The sequence below is a fragment of the Mytilus californianus genome, unplaced genomic scaffold (genome assembly GCF_021869535.1).
Source record: "Mytilus californianus isolate M0D057914Y unplaced genomic scaffold, xbMytCali1.0.p SCAF_5, whole genome shotgun sequence".
Lineage (NCBI taxonomy): Eukaryota > Metazoa > Mollusca > Bivalvia > Mytilida > Mytilidae > Mytilus > Mytilus californianus.
The window spans coordinates 57841158-57860700 of NW_026262701.1; the positions used below are offsets into that span (position 1 = coordinate 57841158).

Sequence of the window (19543 nt, forward strand, 5' to 3'; positions counted from 1 at the left end):
TTCCTCCCCACCCCCAATGTTCTAGTATCTTGTAAATGGTCGAGATCCCCACCCCTAAACCATATATATTCTGGTTTGTCATGCCAAGATGATTTGAATGATATACAAGGTTAGTCCCCAGGCATCACTAATGCATAAAACTTTACTGGACCAAACCAATTTTCACTGGAAGTTGCCCAATGTCAGGCGACCCTGGGAATTACGAATTATGGGAGCTTCGTTTGGGAGACTTCGTAACAGCATCCTGTTACATTCATTTCTTGTTTTACAAAAATTTTGCAGTTTTTTGTTATTATCTTAGATATCATTATAATATCTAATATCTAATACTATTAATTATGATTTTAACCTTATTTTACATGATTTCCAAAGCATCAGTAAATACAGGTGAGCAACACAGGCTCTTGAGAGCCTCTAGTTTTTTGTCCAGATGATTTTTCTCTTAGCAAAACATTGACTGCCATATAAAAAAGTTAAAACAGGGTAGTAATCTTGTACCAGTAGCAATGGCTCTTAAACTTTTATTTCAATGACACTTACACAGAATCTGTCTTCCATTAAGTACTTCTATTATATTTCTTGGTGTTACTGATTATTGGGGTTTCCCACAGCAATATATGAACTTTGCCATATCCAATCAAATTCAAATTTTAAGCCCCATGCACTGATTATCGTTTCCTAAAAAAAATTTAATGAGTTTAATAAAAATTTTGCAACCGATTCTTTGAAATATTTACTTATTAAATATATCCTGTACTATATTATCAAGATTTGCAGACAAGGTTCAAATGCAAGTAAAGTCTTCAGCTTGAAACAATTGAGCATATTGGATATTTGAAATGGAAATTTGTAAGAAAAATGTTTCTGGTCTTGCACATTACAGAACTGCACATTTTATTGCTAGCTACAATTACATATATATATCTATATATATTAATTAAAGTAAAAATCATATTTATGTTTTTCATATGTTGTGTAAATAAGCTTGATGTTCTTTATAATAAAATTTAACTTTATGAAAAAGTTTCAGTAAAATATATTATTATTGAATGCATTTCATGATTTGAATTCAAATATTAATTGTCAACTATATCTGAACATGTTAGCCTTGAAAATGTGACTACATTATTGATGTTAATATTTAATAAGTTTTATGCATAATATATTGATCTCTGCATTTATGATATGATTTTCTTTTATTCAAAAAGTAAGACACAAATGGTTTAAATTCAAGTGACATTATTTTGTTTAAAAACTGCTAGAATTTATTTGCAATTGTGAAAAAATTATGCTCTATAAATTTGTACAAACATTGAACAAAAAATATTGTAAAATTAGTGTACTTTGTAAATTCAAAGTTCTCTCATTTGATTTAGCTTAAAGTAAAAGCAATAGCAGACTACCAAGCTAACAGAGCAGATGAACTCTCTTTCAACAAAGGATCCATTATAACCAATGTCAACAAGGCTGATGGAGGATGGTAATGTGTATATATATATTTTTTTATAATACTAATTGTAACCCAGCTCAAAAGGGAGGGGATTTTAATGGTTTACCTGTTTCCATTTTTGTAAGTCTCATGAAAGGAGTAAGTTTGGTAAGGGCCATATTTGGCCCCGATTATAATGTGCAATGTTTCAAGATAAAAAATGTTTTAAGTTGACTTAAAGACATGTGAGAAAGTTATATAGAACTATTTGTGTCAAAGTTTTCTTCTAAAGCGTATATTTTTACATCCCAAATAGGTCAAGATAAGAGATTTTGTCGAAATTTGACAAAATCGGCCCGATTTCAACCAAATTTAGGACCAGAAAACATAGAGTGCAGTCGTCGACAAACTAAATATTCAAGTTAGACATGTAAAATGTCTTTACAAACATTATATTAAAAGATCTTTTTTGTCGACGTATGCGTTCTATGTTTCCTGTTCAAAAATCAATGGAAATTTACCCATTTTCATTGATTTTTTTCGTGGAAAATCAAAATGAGTACTATTTGTGACGTCATGAATAAAAGCAGGAACGTAAATTTTCAACAAAAAGGCTCATTTCTTATTTAGTCCGTGTATTAGCTATGATACATTGTGATATTGGTTAATAAATACTAATTTGAAATTTAAGCTAAAAAAGGGGGCCATTTTTGGGCTGATCGAACCTACTCCTTTCCGTAGCATTTTTCTCAGGAAAAACAATTCTAAGCTTTAACAAGCTTCATAGTGACTGAGCATGCTCATTGACTTACTGTTTAAAGAAGAACACTTGAAGCAGGAGTATAATTAACAAGCAATATATCTCAGTTCATCTTAGTTTTTTCTAGGTCTTAGCAGATTAATTCTTTTTATAAAACGTTGTTTATATTTTGAAAATCAAATGTGATTTTTTTGCCCTACCGACGAAGTCGAAGGGGACTTAAGGTTTGCACTCTGTCCGTCTGTCCGTCCGTCTGTCCATCCGTCAGTCCAGCAAATCAGCTTTCCACACTTTTTTTCTTCGTTCTTGGAAGATATTGATTTGATATTTGTTATATAGTTTTGCCATGACAAGTTATAGATCAAGTTCGAATTTTGTTCCGGTCTAATGATTTAGTCCAGAGTTATGGACCATAACTCTGGACCATATCTTATGTTAGAGTACTATGTTAAACCATATTTCTGTACAAAGGGAGATAACTCATTTTTATAAAAGACATTCTTTGGTAAAATATTTGAAGAATTTTTGGCAGGTTTGTTTGTTATTTTGTATAAACTAATTTTCTGAATGCTATATATATATAAAAAAAAATTATGAAGTGAAGTCCTTTAATTAGATAATAATCTATTTTTATTAATGTATATATTACATTACATTGTGTAGATAAAAATTGTTGACATTTTATAGATAAGTTACAAATCTATATTAGTTTATGACAAATAAAAGAAAAATATTTGGAACAATTAATTATATTTGATTATAATTTGAAAATAGATATACACTGTATTACATCATATCTAGTTTTAGATAACTATTAATCATATCTAATGTTAAAGTGCTTTCCACACTTTTTTTCATCATGCTTGAAGTTATTGATTGATAATTAGTATATAGTTTTATCATGACAAGTTATACAGATCAAGTTCGAAATTTTGTTTCGGTCTGATAATTTTGTGCAGAGTTATGGCCCTTGGACTTGAAAAATTCATTCATTTAATCAGTTTTCCACACTGTTTTTAGTCATGCTTGAAGATAATTACTTGATATTTTCTTTTTGTTTACACCATGACAAGTTATAGAACAAGTTAGCTTTTTGTTCCAGTATAATGAATTTTTACCCGGTAGGGGACTATGTATTGTTTGAAAATCAAAATGTGATTTCTTCATGTCATAATTTATTGACATCAGTGTTCAAGAAAAAAATGGTAATCATCTTTAGCCTGTACATATATCTCTCAGGACTGACCTTTTGCTCTGATTAAAAGCATTAAGAGCAGAATTATTTCTTAGCAAAAGACAACATTCTTAAGAGTACAACGTACTAAAAATGTAATTTCTCAATATCTTTTAAGGTGGCGTGGTGATTTTAATGATAAAAGGCAGAACTGGTTCCCTGAACATTTAGTTGAGGAGCTGGACCTCCCAGAGGAATCAGAAGATACTTCACCATTAGGAGCTATGCAGAAGGGCTTTATAGACATACAGGGATGCAGAGTTGGTAAGTTTCCTCAGCATTTTACTAAGGAAAAAAAAGCACTGTTGTATAAAAGAAAATATGAATTTTGTAACAGGTGTAGTGAGTTAAAGTAAGACACAACTAGTGTTACTAAGCATTTTAACAATTTAAAATTTAACTATCGAGAGTTGATAAGTATTGTTACAATACAGTCAAGAGGTAGAATCTATTTCTCTATAAATGATAAAAAGAAAAATGCCAAGAGCAATATTCCGTAAAGGTATGCGAGGAAATTACACATGACAAATGCCAAAAGCAATATTCTGTAAAATTATGCCAGGAAATTACATTACACATGACAAATTCAATCAACATGTAGTGTATCTAAATTGACGAAACTGGTCAGGACAGGTTTTGATGCAATCAGAATTGGAGAAATTGTATGACTCAACTTGGAAATAGTAACGTCATCAGGCATGGTCACCTTTTTTCATGACTTCACAATAGGAACCTCAGAAGAAATCAAGAAAATTTGACGTCATAATTGAATTTCAACCAATCTTTTGCCGTGAATAAAGTTTTCTCTAGAGATGAGAAATATTTTTCTCATACTGATCCAAGAAATGTGAAAATAGTATGAAAATTAGAAAATAGTAATAGTCCATAGGGAATTTAAAAAGAAATCAGAATGCAATTCTATATTAAGATAAATACTATTCAGTGAAGTAAACTCACTTTTTCAGAAACAAGTGGAAGGGCTGACAAACCATTTACATTTATGATCTATACACGTACAAGTCCTCAGCCACTAGAGGTCGCTGCTGATAATGAAAGTGATATGAGGGAATGGATGGGTATGATATCTAATTGTACACAGCAAACACAGCAAACAGTAAGATAGACATCAGTTTAGATTTTTTTCTGATTTACTTTTGGAGTTAAATGAATGGTAATATTTGGTATGCAGATTTTGTCTTAAATTTTTTTGCCCCTGCCGTTGCGGAGGGGGCATTAAGTTTTACCCTTGTCCATCCGTACGCACCAGTCAAAGTTGGTTTCAGTTCTCTAACTTAAGTTTGCCTCAACCAAATTTCATGAAACTTATACACATTGCTTATTACCACAAAACACAGATCAAGTTTGAATTTTGGGGGCGTCACTTTAACCGTTCTAGAGTTATGCCCTTAACAAATGGAAAAATTGCTGAATTTTTCATTTCCGTTCTCTAACTTAAGTTTACCTCAACCAAATGTTATGAAACTTAAACATAATACTAATTATCACAAAACTCAGATCATGTACAAAGTTGGGTAGTGTCACTTTTACTGTTCTTCAGTTATGTTCCTTTATAACTTTATATGATATGCAAGCGGGGCATCATCTGTGTCCCATGGACACATTCCCCATTTATTTAACTTAAGGTTTCATACAGCAAATGTAATAAGTGTTTTATGTAACACAATTATATACCTAAAGCTAGTACTGTGGGTTCACTATTATTCGTTGGGTATTTATTTTCATGGATTTCGTGGATAAAATACACCAAGAATTCAAATGTTCAAAAAGTACAAATTTTCAATAGTCTTGTATGAAGACTTTGACAGAAATACGAAATCAAATCTCCACAAAAATGTATTTGTTCCTCATTGAATCCACAAAGATTTCTATCCATGAAAATAAATGAATTCACAGTATATGATGGAAAGCATATATGGGCTCATGGTACCTTTTTAATGAACTAATACTTTTCCATTTACGATTATTGCGAACCAAATGAAACTTTTCTCCTATTGTTCAATCTATTTAAACTTTTGTCAGTTCTATTGTCCCATTCCAAAAAATATGAAAAATGAGGATAAATGTTTTAAGTTAATTTGATGCTGAAGTTGATGAAAAGGAGGCAATTGACCCCACACAACAAAGGGTTTTCCTACCCTCTTTTAACACATGACAGGTTTTTGATGTACTCAATTATTATCTAAAATTTCACAGACTTCTAATAAGGTGAGTATTGTTCCCAAGTCACCAAAAGCTTTAAACCAAAACACTACCACCCAACAGACACATGCCAGATTGTTTTCAATTACAGTTGGCAATATCAGTAAGCATAACATTAAACCACAATGTATCATTATTCAATTACTTTAGATAAATTTGAAATGTACAAGTACTGCATTTGTACTCTTATCGTGTATACTTATTTTCACGAATTAGGTATTAGGTATTGCTGATGAATTCACAAGTATTAAATTTTCCTGTACTTCAACACATGAAAACCTGTTGTAAATGTCTTATTTGTATGAAATCAATTTGAATTTATTTTCTTTATGACATGAATCAGATTGGTATAACAGTGTATATATACAATCATCACAACAATCATGTACATGTGAGAGAAGGATAATCCCATTCTTTATGATTAGGTATGAGCGTAAGCGAGTAATTATCATGAAGAATTTAGGAAATATGTATGTTTTAGAATGTTTGCAAGTTCTTATCATGAGAAATGGATTGTCATTCTCTTATAAAATTAGAATAGTAAAGTAAAGTGTTCAAGGCTCAAATAAACCTCTTGATTGGTTTAAATCAAGATTTGATTTCATGGTCAGTGCAATATATAGTTTATGCATGGTTTTCTTTTTAGGCATACCAGTTATGGACAATTTGTAGTAATGTAAGGAACTTTGTATATTTTGGGAAATTTTAAATAAATTATGTTTTTGACTTTAGATGAAATAACAGTTGGTGAAATTGTAGGAATTGTATAAGTTTCCTAATTGATCATGTGAATGTAAATCATATATTCCTTTAAGTGAGGAATGATTTTCTTGTTTGTTTACAGTCTGAAATCAATAAATTTTGAAAGGCGAAAGTATGAAAAGACCACATTTTTGGCCCCTTGAATTCGATGTGTGAACTTTTTGCACTTAAGTGTCCAGATTACAATACCTTGTTAATTTATCAATTAAATTAACATAATTTTGAAAGTCCTGCATTTGTTTTTCTATCAGAACTCCTCTTTTGTGTTACAACTTTATTTTATTCCTCATCCAATGCCCCTCTTTACATCGAATAGTACTTCATAATGTTGGATATTAAATTAAATTATAACCTTCATTTTCAAATAAAAAAATTTAAAATTCATCTTTCGCGATGAAAATCCTGTATTCTGATAAATATGCTTCAGGCAATTGTAACTCATTTATAGAACTTCTTTGTTTTGATCCATTACTAAGAACAAGTTTTACACTAATTCTTCATAATTAAAAAAACCTTGATGAGTATTTTGCACTTTCATCCTTAAATGGTTCTTTGTCTCGATCACTGGTGTTGTTTTAATGGTTTGACATTTTGATTAAAGTTTTATCAGGTTAAGGTACATGTACAGTTTTATATATAATGCAAGATGATTTAAATTTTAGGGTTTTTATATGCACATAAACTTCATTTGTATTTGCGAAATATACCTAATGCGAAATATGTGAAAATAAATACACAGAGATAAGATATACATATACAGTAATTTGACTAATTTTGTTAAAAATAGCTATTGATCAAAATCTTTAAGATCATTAGAATAAAACAAAGAATACATAAGATACAGTGACGTGAACCCCATTAAAAATAAATCTAAGTATTCCACAGTGGTTAAGAGTTCTTGCTTAATAGGCCCTTTCATGGTTATTGCATCCATATTGAATATGGAGCAGATTTTTAGGATATATAGAGGTGGAAATAGTAAGAAAGTATGAGAAATTCTTTGCATGTTTCCAAGCAACTGTTCTGTTTCAATGATGTTTTCCCGCATTTTTCAAAGCATTTTCACCTCCATTCATTGGCTTATAATTAGAGAAATAAGAAATATAAAACTTTGAAACAATTTCAGATAAAATTCATTTGCCATTACATGCATAATAGTATAGTTTCAATAGAGACTTTTTTCATGATTTAAAATAAAATATATATACATGTATATAGGTTGGAATGAAATCTAAATCAACAGTTTTTTTTTTACAATTTCTTTTTCAATGAACAAAAGAAATGCCTTAATTTATGGTTTTAGCTTTGCACATTTTCAAATATCCCTCAATATATATTTATGAATATATGTTATCCATTCCATCTGGCTTATTCTTAAGTTATGCATTTGAACATTACCATCCAGACACCTGTGTATTTCTCAATATTTAAAAAAGTTGTTTCTCAAATTCAATTGTGATAATATATTTTGAAATTGTTATTCTTTCTGATATATTTTCCATAAATAATAATGTTAATTTTTAACCATAAAATTGAGAATGGAAATGGGGAATGTGTCAAAGAGACAACAACCCGACCATAGAACAGACAACAGCAGAAGGTCACCAACAGGTCTTCAATGTAGCGAGAAATTCCCGCACCCGGAGGAGCCCTTCAGCTGGCCCCTAAACAAATATATATACTAGTTCAGTGATAATGAACGCCATACTAAACTCCAAATTGTACACAAGAAACTAAAATAAAAAATAATACAAGACTAACAAAGGCTAGAGGCTCCTGACTTGGGACAGGCGCAAAAATGCGACGGGGTTAAACATGTTTATGAGATCTCAACCCTCCCCTATACCTCTAGCCAATGTAGAAAAGTAAACGCATAACAATACGCACATTAAAATTCAGTTCAAGAGAAGTCCGAGTCTGATGTCAGAAGAGGTAACCAAAGAAAATAAACAAAATGACAATAATACATAAATAACAACAGACTACTAGCAGTTAACTGACATGCCAGCTCCAGACTTCAATTAAACTTAACAATAGAATTTACATGAAAATCAAGAGATATCTTTTTCTTGCAAAACATTCTAATTTTTCACAGACATTTTGTTCTTATTTCTAAGTTTGATGCGTTAAACATAGTCTTAAAAACTAAACTCCCTCTGTGGTCTCATGGTAGTTTGATCAGTTTGAGTGTGGTAGGTCAAAGTGTCGTTTCCTGGCTGGGTTAAACCAAAAACCTAAAAAAAATGAGATATGCTGCTTTTAGGCCAATAACATCGCAATAAGAAGTAAAAAGACTATTGTAAATTCAGAAATTATTGCTTGCAGTTATTATCACAATTTTTTAAGAAAGAACAAAAATGCGAGATTAATTATTGCGATGTGAGCAAAAGCTGCATACAGATATATGTATCAGGTATCAGAATGCGAGTTCTTACTATTGCGATACTCCCCAATCACATTATTCGCAATAATAAAAACCTCGCAATAATTTCTGAATTTACAGTAGTTGGCTAGGAGTCAGAATATTGTGCCCAGATAGGGTTACATGTCTTCCTGTGTGTTAGTTACCATGTTTAAACTAGCAAGTTTAAAAAAAATCTGAATCAGCTTGTCAATCTTGAACGCAGTAGGGTTCATATTCATATAACATTAAAATGTTTTCATCCTGAAATGCATGTAATATCTGCCACTCGACATTAAAAATCAAATGATGATCATCATTATAATCGTCCTTATGATTTAGTCGATGAAAGTGATTTGATTGGCTATGACTTATGAATTAATTTGTATTGATGAATGACAAAGTTTGCTTAAACCTAAGGAATACAAATTTTTATTAGAAAATACCTTTGTTGACATTATTTTTTCAATATTTTTCAGAAACAGAAAGATAAACAGTTAGAGAGGAAGAAATGCTTAGCCAGAGATTTGTCTGATCTGATTGTATATGCTGTTGCTGTGCCATTTGATTTAGATAGTAAGACATTTTCAGATAAATTTTTTAATTGATATCTATTCTATGATTTTAATGCATATTTTTATGTCCCACTTAGGGGCATTATGTTTTTCGGTCTGTGCGGCCGTCGTCCGTCCATCAGTTATTCTTGTTATACATTTTTATACGCCCGTCAATTTTTGACGGGATGTATTATGGTATACAAATGTCCGTCCGTCTGTCTGTCCGGCGTAAACATGTCGCACCATTACTTGAGAATGACTTATCCAAATTTCATGAAACTTAACATAGCTGTTTCTTATGATGGTCAAACCATCTGTATACTTTTTGGTGAAAATAAGATTAAAACTTTTTGAGTTACGGGACTTAGTAACTAAAACAGGTGTGTTTTTTTTCACATGTCGCGCCGTATCTCAAAAACAATTTATGATTATTGCTTAAAACTTTACACACTTCTTAGTTATATTAATCTTAAGATCTGTATACTTTTTGGTGATGATTCAAAATTTTATTTTAGAGATATTGAGTATTTTGTTAAAAAAGGGGGATGGGTTTTTCACATGTCACGCCGTATCTCAAAAACAGTTTATGATTATTGCTTAAAACTTTACACACTTCTTAGTTATATTAACCTTAAGATCTGTATACTTTTTGGTGATGATTCAAAATTTTATTTTAGAGATATTGAGTATTTTGTTAAAAAAGGGGGATGGGTTTTTCACATGTCACGCTGAAACTCAAAAACAGTTTACGATTATTGCTTAAAACTTTACACACTTCTTAGTTATATTAACCTTAAGATCTGTATACTTTTTGGTGATGATTCAAAATTTTATTTTTGAGTTATTGAGTATTTTGTAAAAAAAGGGGGAGGGGTTTTTCACATGTCGCGCCGTATCTCAAAAACAATTTATGATTATTGCTTAAAATTTTACACACTTCTTAGTTATATTATTCTAAAGATCTGTATACTTTTTGGTTTAGATTCAAAATTTAATTTTTGAGATATTGATTTTTTTTTTTAAAAGAGGGGTTTTCACATGTCGCGCCGTATCTCAAAAACGATTTATGATAATTGCTTAAAATTTTACACACACTTCTTAGTTATATTAATCTAAAGATCTGTATACTTTTTGGTTTTGATTCAAAATTTTATTTTAGAGATATTGAGTTTTTTGTAAAAAAAAAAGGAGGGTTTTCGCATGTCACGCCGTATGTCAGAAACTATTTATGCTTATTGCATAAAAATTCACACACAAGACGACGGGCATATCATGCGCTCATGGCGCAGCTGTTTATTTAAGTTTTACCCTTGTCTGTCCATATGTCCGTCCATACTTCCAAAAGTTGGTTTCCATTCTCTAACTCTAGTTTGCTTCAACCAAATGTTATGAAACTTATACACAATGCTTATTTCCACCAAATACAGATCAAGTTTCAAATGTGGTGGGTGACGTCACCTTCACGTTTCACGAGTTATGTCTTTATATAAATGGATAAATTGCTGAATTTGTCATTTCGACACTCTAACTTTACTTTGCCTCAACCAAATGTTATGAATCTTATACAGTTCTGTCCCTTTATGAATGGACATTTTTTTTTAATTTTATGTATATATCACATGCAAGGCCATCTATGTCCCATGGACACTTTCTTCTTTTGTTTAACACAGCCAGTGTATGCTCTATTATCATTTTATTAAAATTTTAAAGGGAATGAAATAACAAGTCAAAAATTGTGTTGTTGATTCGGAAATTTTAAACAAATTTATGAAATATAAATGTATTTTTGAATAACTTTCTTCTTCAAATGTATGCTTTAATAAGAAGCATTTCTCTGCTTGAAAGGTTAAAACAGTTTCAGGAACTGCTGATATGAAAATGAAATTACAAATAAGGCACACATGGATTGAAATATTGTTATTTTATTTGGACAAGTTACTGGTATGTTTAGGTCAATCCCCAATTTAAAACAAACAAAACATTTGCCTATATTCATGAGATTTTTGTCCCTTGGGGAAATACTTCTATTATAAGTCAAAATTATGAATGATCCTTGAGTTATCACATGTTTGGGGGAGACTTTATTGTCTTATCAGCTGATTTGATTTAAGTTTAATATAATCAATATTACACTTATTGAAAAGGACTTGGTTTATTTATTTTGTAAATGAATGTTTTTTGATTGTACATTGTTAACAGAATTTTGATGTCATTTCATTTTAGGAGCCATTAAAGGACCAATCAACTGCTGTGAAATGTCTTCCTTCTCAGAAATAAAAGTTGAAAAATATTTAACAAGACACCAGGCTTCAAGCTTTGTAAAATATCCTTTGTCAGTATTTAAAATCTTAAAAGTGATAATATGATCATGTGTATTGTATAACAGTGTGTAAAAAGTCATAAAACTTTACTTGGTACTCGGAGTACAAAATAAAGGCAACAGTAGTATACCCCTGTTCAAAATTCATAAATCGATTGAGAAAAAAGCAAATCCGGGTTACAAACTAAAACTGAGGGAAACACATCAAATATAAGAGGAGAACTACGACACAACAGAAACACAACATTAAAATGTAACACACACAGAAACGAACTATAATATAACAATGGCCAAAATTTGTGCTCGAAACACCAAATCCAGTATTTTGATTGGTTGATTTCTGAGTACAATAATCGTGCTCGAAAGTTTTATGACCGCAAGGCCTTATCGCTATTTGGGAATCTGCGAAGCTTAACCCGAGAATCTGCGACACTTGAACTATTGACGTCACACAACAATCACTTTTCCATTGTGGGGTCAGACATTTTCTATTGTGACGTCAAAATTTTACGGGAACCTTTGTGATGTCCAGTAATGGCAGACAAATAGCGATAAGGTGTATTCATTGGAAAAAAATCAACAAAGATACCAGTCTTATAATTTTGTATGCCAGACCATGTTTCTTCTTCAAAAGACTCATCAGTGATGCTTAAATCAAATAAAATAAAAGGCCAAATAAAGTACGAAGTTGAAAAGTATTGAGGACTCAAAATTCCAAAAGATTTTGCTAAATACAGCTAAGGTTATCTATTCCTGAGTAGAAAATCCTTAATATTTTGAACAAATTACAGTTTTATAAACTGTTAATTTATAAATATGACCTTAACAGTGGAACCTTGAGTTCATGTCAGTGTAATTGTTTTTTTTTTTATTGTGTATGCACAGAAAACAGAAAGTGAAATCACTCAGCTGATATTTAAGAGCCAATTCAGGATTTGACTTTCATATGTATTACTTACAATATTAAGTCTTTAAATATGATTGTAATGTGTCGGGAGATTTGCTAGAATCAAAAGCAGATTTGACAACAATCTAACTCTTATTGACGACAACAAAACTACCAACAGTTTACAGAGGGGCCTGATGAGTTATTTTCGTTCTTCGTGATCGGCCCATTTTCGCTATCGTGATCTGTTTTTCTACAGATTTTTTTTTTTTTTTATATTTTCGTGATCCGTGTTCATGGAAATTTATTTTCTGTGAATCGTGATTGACAAAAAAATCAACTCATGAATCGTGATGAGACCCCCCCATCAGGCCCCTCTTTACAGTTAGTTCTATTCTAATGCAAAAGAGAAGCGAAAGATAACAAAGGAACATTTCAAACTCATTAGTTGAAAATAAACTGTCAACGCCATGGCTAAAAAAGGAAAAGACCAACAGACAAAACAACAGTACACAAAACACAACATAGAAAACTAAAGACTGAGCAACACGAACCCCACCAAAAACTGGGGGTGATCTCAGGTGCTCCAGAAGGGTAAGCAGATCCTGCTCCACATGTGGCACCCGTCGTGTAATCCAACTCTTGAAAACATTTGAGATATGTCAGAAACCTAAACTACACTTGTGCAACATTTTTGCGAATGAGGTATACTTATACATGTAATATTTGCCACTGGACAAAACAGTAAATGATTACTTTCTTTAACATTCTCACATACAACACGAAACAATTAAGTAGAGTATATCCAAAGGGATCTCGTATGGACTCCTCCAACTATGACCCTGTGCCAATGTGGAATTGTGGTTGTCAGATGGTGTCACTCAATTATCAGACTCCAGATAGATCTATGCAACTGAATGAAGGCAGATTTATGAGAAATGGAAGGTAATTAAGTTATTTTATTTCAGGATTGGCATTAAATACAGATATTGTTTTATTGAAATTTGCTGTTATAAAATTTTGGAAATGGTTTTAAATTAAGGAATATGTCTCCCTGTTTATTTTCCAAATTTGGATATACTTTAGGCCTTTTTATGCCCCTGCCGTAGCGGAGGGGGCATTAAGTTTTATCCTTGTCCGTCTGTACGTCTGTACGTCCTGAAATTGGTTTCCATTATCTAACATTAGTTTGCCTCAACCAAATGTTATGAAACTTGTACACAATGCTAATTACCACAAAACACAGATCAAGTTTGAATGTGAGTGGCGTTACTTTTACATTTCTAGAGTTATGCCTCTTACAAATGGAAAAAATGCTGAATATTTTGTTTTCGTTTTTTTCTTGATATATGTCCCTTTATTACATTATATGCAAGCAGCGGCATCATATGTGTCCCATGGACACATTCCCCATTTATTTGGTTTCAATGTTTGTATTAGGTTTGGATTTTCAAGTATTTAGGCCTCATGCATCACTGAATAAAAATTAATTGTCGAAATGAGCATCTGATGCAGTAAATTTGGACCATTAATATTTTTATTAAGGCCTATAACAAGATCAAATTAGGATTTACATCCCCATCTGATTGTTTTGATTGAGACTTTTTCCCATGTTATATTTCCATATGTTTAAATGTTTATTATAGACCTTTGATCCATTGATTAAGAATTTTTCATTATTTATACCATGGTAGACCAACTTTATAATTTTGAATATGGAAGTCTGAACAAAATTAAGGACAATTATAGAAATGAATAAAAAGCTACAACCAAATGAGGTTTTTTTTGCTGTATGAAAGCGTATTTTATAAGAAAATATTAGCGACAAATCTTGATAAAATTTTGCAAAAGAGCGGACAACTCTGGTTTACATCTAAAAAGTCATAAATATATAAATAGGCTAATCAAATTGTTTACTTAACCAAAAAATAGGCTCCCATTAGCTCTTATATGGTTCCTGTTTCTGGTTGAAATTAGAAATTAGGATAGTTCACTAGATAAGAAAAAAGGTATTTTTTAAATTTATGTTGGGCTTTACAATTTTCCACCAAATTAAATGAAAATGGTCCATTTTCCTTTGTATGCATTTGAACTGCGAATATAGAGCATATATGTTGACAAGAAGATGTTTTAATAAAACACTTTAGAAGATAAAACTATACAAAAATCATTTTATATAATTAGATCACATGGTTGTGCATCAAGTTGAAACACTTTTAATTTTGAAATATTAACTGGTATATAGGCAGCCAAATTAGACACTTACATTTAAAGTTTCTGAAGGTTTATGAAAATATTATTATAAAAAGATTCAAGTTAAGAATTTTGTAGCATTCCTGTACAATTTCAGATGCTGCGAACAGATAAAAAAAAAAATACAAATATTATAATGAACTGAATGAATTCCTATTTACACAGTATATGTAAAAGTATATGTGCATTTTGTATTGCAGGTGTGGGTATGTTTTGCAGCCCGAGGTGATGAGAGCAAAAGATTACAGTCCATTTAGTAAACAGTGCTTACAAAATGTAGACCCACTCACGTTACATATTACTGTAAGATATTATTTAGTCTTCATTAAAGTGTTACCTAGACGTTGATCCTATCACTTTTTTCAAATATCGTACATTTTCTAGAGTTATATTGATTTATGTACTTGAGAAAGTTGACGCTGGATTTGGGATTGATTAAAGGTAACTCCCTTTTCATTTTTTAATTTTTTGTCATTACATAGTTCAGGGACTTTGACTTTCAGGTTTAAGTTAACTTTTTTCAGGTTGAACACTTACTTGAGTATCTTTGGATAGATCTACTTGAAACTTTACTCAATTGTTGGAATTGATTAAACATATATTTTATTTAGAAATTTTGAAACAGAGGTATCTTACTGAATTAAAGCAGTCATTAACCATAACAAAAATTCTAACTGTAATGGCAATGCCTGTCAGAACAAGCTTGTTAAGGGAAGCTTTTCCAAATGTCATACAGACAAAATTAACTGGTAACCTTTTCATCTAAATGTAAGTTTTCTAGTACCATCATTGAAAATAGGTGAATTTAATGTTTCAGAGATAGTGGGAGCCCTTGATTATAAATGTTACTGTTTATTTTGACTCTTTCAAAAGTGATCAAGATACAAAAAATTCATACACATTAAATATTGATATTTGTTTTTGTCTATTTGGATTCAATTATCTGGTCATATAACATGTTAAAATTTACATATGCAATTAGATAGTTTTGCTGTGGTTTGACATTGTGATTGAAAATGAAAATTGAGAAATTGACCACATTATTTATTTGTTTGACAGGTACTGGGAGCTAGACATTTATTAAAGTCTGGGCGAGGATTTGCCTGTCCATTTGTAGAAATAGAAATAGCGGGAACAGAAACAGATAATAGCAAGTTTAAAACACCGAAAATTGGTATGTGTCTCGTGTGTAATTCTATGAAGGGTAAAAAACATAATGAGCACATTATATTCACCTAAACATAGGTAATAGGCCTGAGATTAACAATTTATATCCATCAGTTTTTTTTCCCAATATTATGATCTGCATTTTATATGTAATAAATTCCATTGATATGTCGATTAAAATTGTTGAGAAAATTTATAGGTCACTGTGACCTTTAGGTTGGAAAATACACTTTGCTGCTCTTTCTAAAAAAAAAAAAAATTATCTCTTTGATCGAACTTCCAACACAGATAAATCATGCTATTTCAACCCCACAAAATCTATATACAGTATGACTTTAAATAAAGAATTAAAAGTAGAATTATATTTTGTGTTTTCAGATGACAATGGTTTAAACCCTACTTGGAGAGAAAATTGTTCTAACACTTTTGACATTACCTGCCCAGAATTGGCACTAATCAGATTCTTCGTACAGGACGAAGATGTATTTGGTGATCCTAAGTTTCTGGGACAGGCAACATTCCCTGTTTCTTGTTTACGATCAGGTAAGATTAGCCTCTATATTTATAGACATTTATCTATTTATTTCTCATAGAAGAAGTTTATTTCATTTGTTATTTTCTATAAAATGTATTCACCAGATTTTTGTAGCAAGAACTTATCCAAGTAGCTGGAGAACTTTAGCTCCTTGCCAAAAAAATCCAAACACTATTAGAGTAACAGTTATGCAGCTACAATCATAATTACTTGTTGAAGATTATCAGTAGGTGTAATATTTGGTAAACAAGCAACAATCCAAATTACTTGTTCAAGATGATATAAAATATTGGTTGGGCATGACACATGTTTCTGGGAAAACTTTCATCTGGTATGCTCCAGATAAAAGTGTAAAGTCGGAATAGATATACAATGAAGATTACAGAACAGCTAATTATTTAAGAATAAGAGAAATACAGAATGAAGAGGAAACAATAGTTGTTTCAAATGTTATGGATAGACATTCCTAGGCACTTGTTTAAGATCAAGGGAAATATATGTTGTTAAGCTTTTTTTCTTAGATCTTGATCAAGGTCAGCTTAATACATATACTTCTTATTTAAGCCCTAGTTCTTATTAAAGATCTGATAACAATTTTGGCAAGGAGCCAGCATTCATTGGTAGCTGTTTCAGATTAGGTTTGGAAGTTATTAGACTTGCAATAGTCCAAGTTCGGCAACAATTCAAGTAAGGCATTTAAGATCAGGCAAACATATTTGATGAATAGACTTTTCCAGTTAGTCATTTGATATGAGTAGGGGGGAATGGTGTACAGGTATTCCCAGTTACTTCTTTTAGATCAAGGAAAATATTTGGTGTACAAACAACATTCTAAGTAACTTGTACAAAGTCTGGTTTGATATTGGTTTTCAGGTAACAGAACATTTATAATCTTGGTTTAAATCATACAGGTAAATAGAGTTTGAAATGGCCAATGTTTAAGATATTTATGATAATTTCAAGGATATGAATGTAAGGAAAAATAAATATCATACAAAAAAATGTCTGTATCAAATATTGTTATAAACTAATTGTCTTCTCACTCAAATATCATTTCAATCAAATATATTACAGGTTATAGAAGTGTACCTATACTGAATGGTTATAGTGAAGAATTAGAAATGGCTGCTTTGTTAGTGCATATAGATAAAAAGAATCCCAGAGTAAGTATTTATCATGATGCTCCATTGCTGCCACCAAGAAGTATTGTAAGTCCAGGAAAACTCTTATTTCTCAATATTTAAAAAAAAATGTCATAACTATATTGCTGGCATTTTTTTTTTTTTAATTTTGCCATTTCTTTTATCCTTTTTATCCATTTAAAGGGGCATTAGCTGCAATCAAGAGGGGAAAACATTTTTTTTGTTTTGTTTCAAACATTTATAAAAAACAGAATATTGAAATAATGTTTTCCTATCAGCAGTCAGTTTGGTTCAATTTGGTTAAAATAAGATCAAAAACATTGCAAATGTATTATTGGGTTGCAAGTTCATAATGTTACCTCATTTGAATCCGTATTCATTGTCTAACTTGACCTTTAGCTGAAGATGGTTTAAGCATACCCTTAGCGTGTTCAGTTGAAAGAAATGAAAGTCAACATTGAAAAGGGAAATAAGGCAGCTACCATAAACACATAAAAAAAACCCATTCCTATGACTGATTTCTACCACAAGAAAGTATTCATATACAGTTAAAATGATGATTTACTTTTTTGAAATCTGACATGAAATCAAACTGACCTTGAAAATTTGTAATTACACAACTCCACCATACTTCAACTACAGGTTGAATGACTATCAGCAGCCTTCTGAAATTATCTCAATGGTTAATTAGGTGGCATCAAGTATAAAATATTTATGAAATGCGGATACATTATAACGAGTCCATTCATTATTAATTGTTTCTTTTGGACTTTTTGTAATTTGGGTTTACATTTTGGTATGATATGAATCAAATATAAGAATTTAAGTCAAATTGGTGATAATGAATTTAACAGTTAATGTCCCTTTAATATTCTTTTCTACTCAAATGTTTGTTTTGAAAATTCCAGAAACATTTTTTCCCACCAAAAATTACTATTTTTCAAATACTTATATCTAAAAAAGCAAGCACATGGACCTATTAGTCCCCTACCGACCAACCTATGTTAAGGAATGACTGTAATATTTTTTCTGTCTATGAAGAAATAACATAAAAAATGTGGTGCACAAGTGTGCACCACATTTTTTAGGTTATTTTGAATAGGCAGAAAAAATATTACAGTCATTTCTTATAATTTAATTCTAAATTCTATTTTTAGGGAGTAAATTTTGAAAAAAAACGTTGGTGACGTCACGGTCACATGACAAAATTATGTCTATGAGCTGATAGACAAAACACTTTCAGCCAATCAGAAGACGTGTTACTTCCAAAATTAAATTATAAAAAGATATCATTGGTGAAAAATGATGGTAGAAGGATACATCCTTAATTTACTGTTTCAGAATTAAAATTACCCATAATCCATTAGATTCTGAAATGCCTCACCCAATTAGGTTAACAAAGAGAGGCGAAAGATACCAAAGGGGCATTCAATCTCATAGTAGAAAATAAACTGACAACGCCATGGCTAAAAAAAGAAACAGACAAACAATAGTACACAAAACACAACATAGAAAACTAAAGACTGAGCAACACGAACCCGACCAAAAACGGTGGTCTCAGTTGCTCTGGTGTGTGTTATAGGTAGGTTTAAACATGCTTTATTTTGACTCATATTTCACTGTTTCAGGAAAGTGAAGAGTCAGATATCTATGCCTGTATACAAGATTTACGAGATAAGAAGAAAGATCTGGAGGAACAGATTGGAACTTATCAAAAGGAAGGAAAACAGCAGAGTGTTCAAAAATTAATGGAGGAACTGTCTCTTACGGAAGAAGATTTAATTGCAAAAAACGATGAACGTCGTCAGAGAAAGTGAGTTATATTGTAAAGAATGAAAATTATTTTAAATTGCCAAAATAGGAAAAGTGAAGTGATT

At 31.0% G+C, this 19543-nt stretch overlaps 1 protein-coding gene across 12 annotated transcripts in view; it reads left to right on the forward strand.

The window, feature by feature from the left end:
- The window catches only part of LOC127702963 (1-phosphatidylinositol 4,5-bisphosphate phosphodiesterase gamma-1-like), a 102793-nt gene that overhangs the window by 68296 nt on the left and 14954 nt on the right, over positions 1-19543 (forward strand). For all 12 annotated transcript variants that reach the window (XM_052207307.1, XM_052207313.1, XM_052207316.1 and 9 more), the window contains 11 exons: positions 1377-1480; positions 3542-3687; positions 4389-4537; positions 9286-9382; positions 11587-11686; positions 13344-13514; positions 15023-15125; positions 15882-15996; positions 16368-16532; positions 17599-17687; positions 19295-19479. In XM_052207307.1, the coding sequence (XP_052063267.1) occupies positions 1377-1480; positions 3542-3687; positions 4389-4537; positions 9286-9382; positions 11587-11686; positions 13344-13514; positions 15023-15125; positions 15882-15996; positions 16368-16532; positions 17599-17687; positions 19295-19479 (1424 nt within the window). The remainder of the gene's footprint in view (positions 1-1376; positions 1481-3541; positions 3688-4388; positions 4538-9285; positions 9383-11586; positions 11687-13343; positions 13515-15022; positions 15126-15881; positions 15997-16367; positions 16533-17598; positions 17688-19294; positions 19480-19543) is intronic.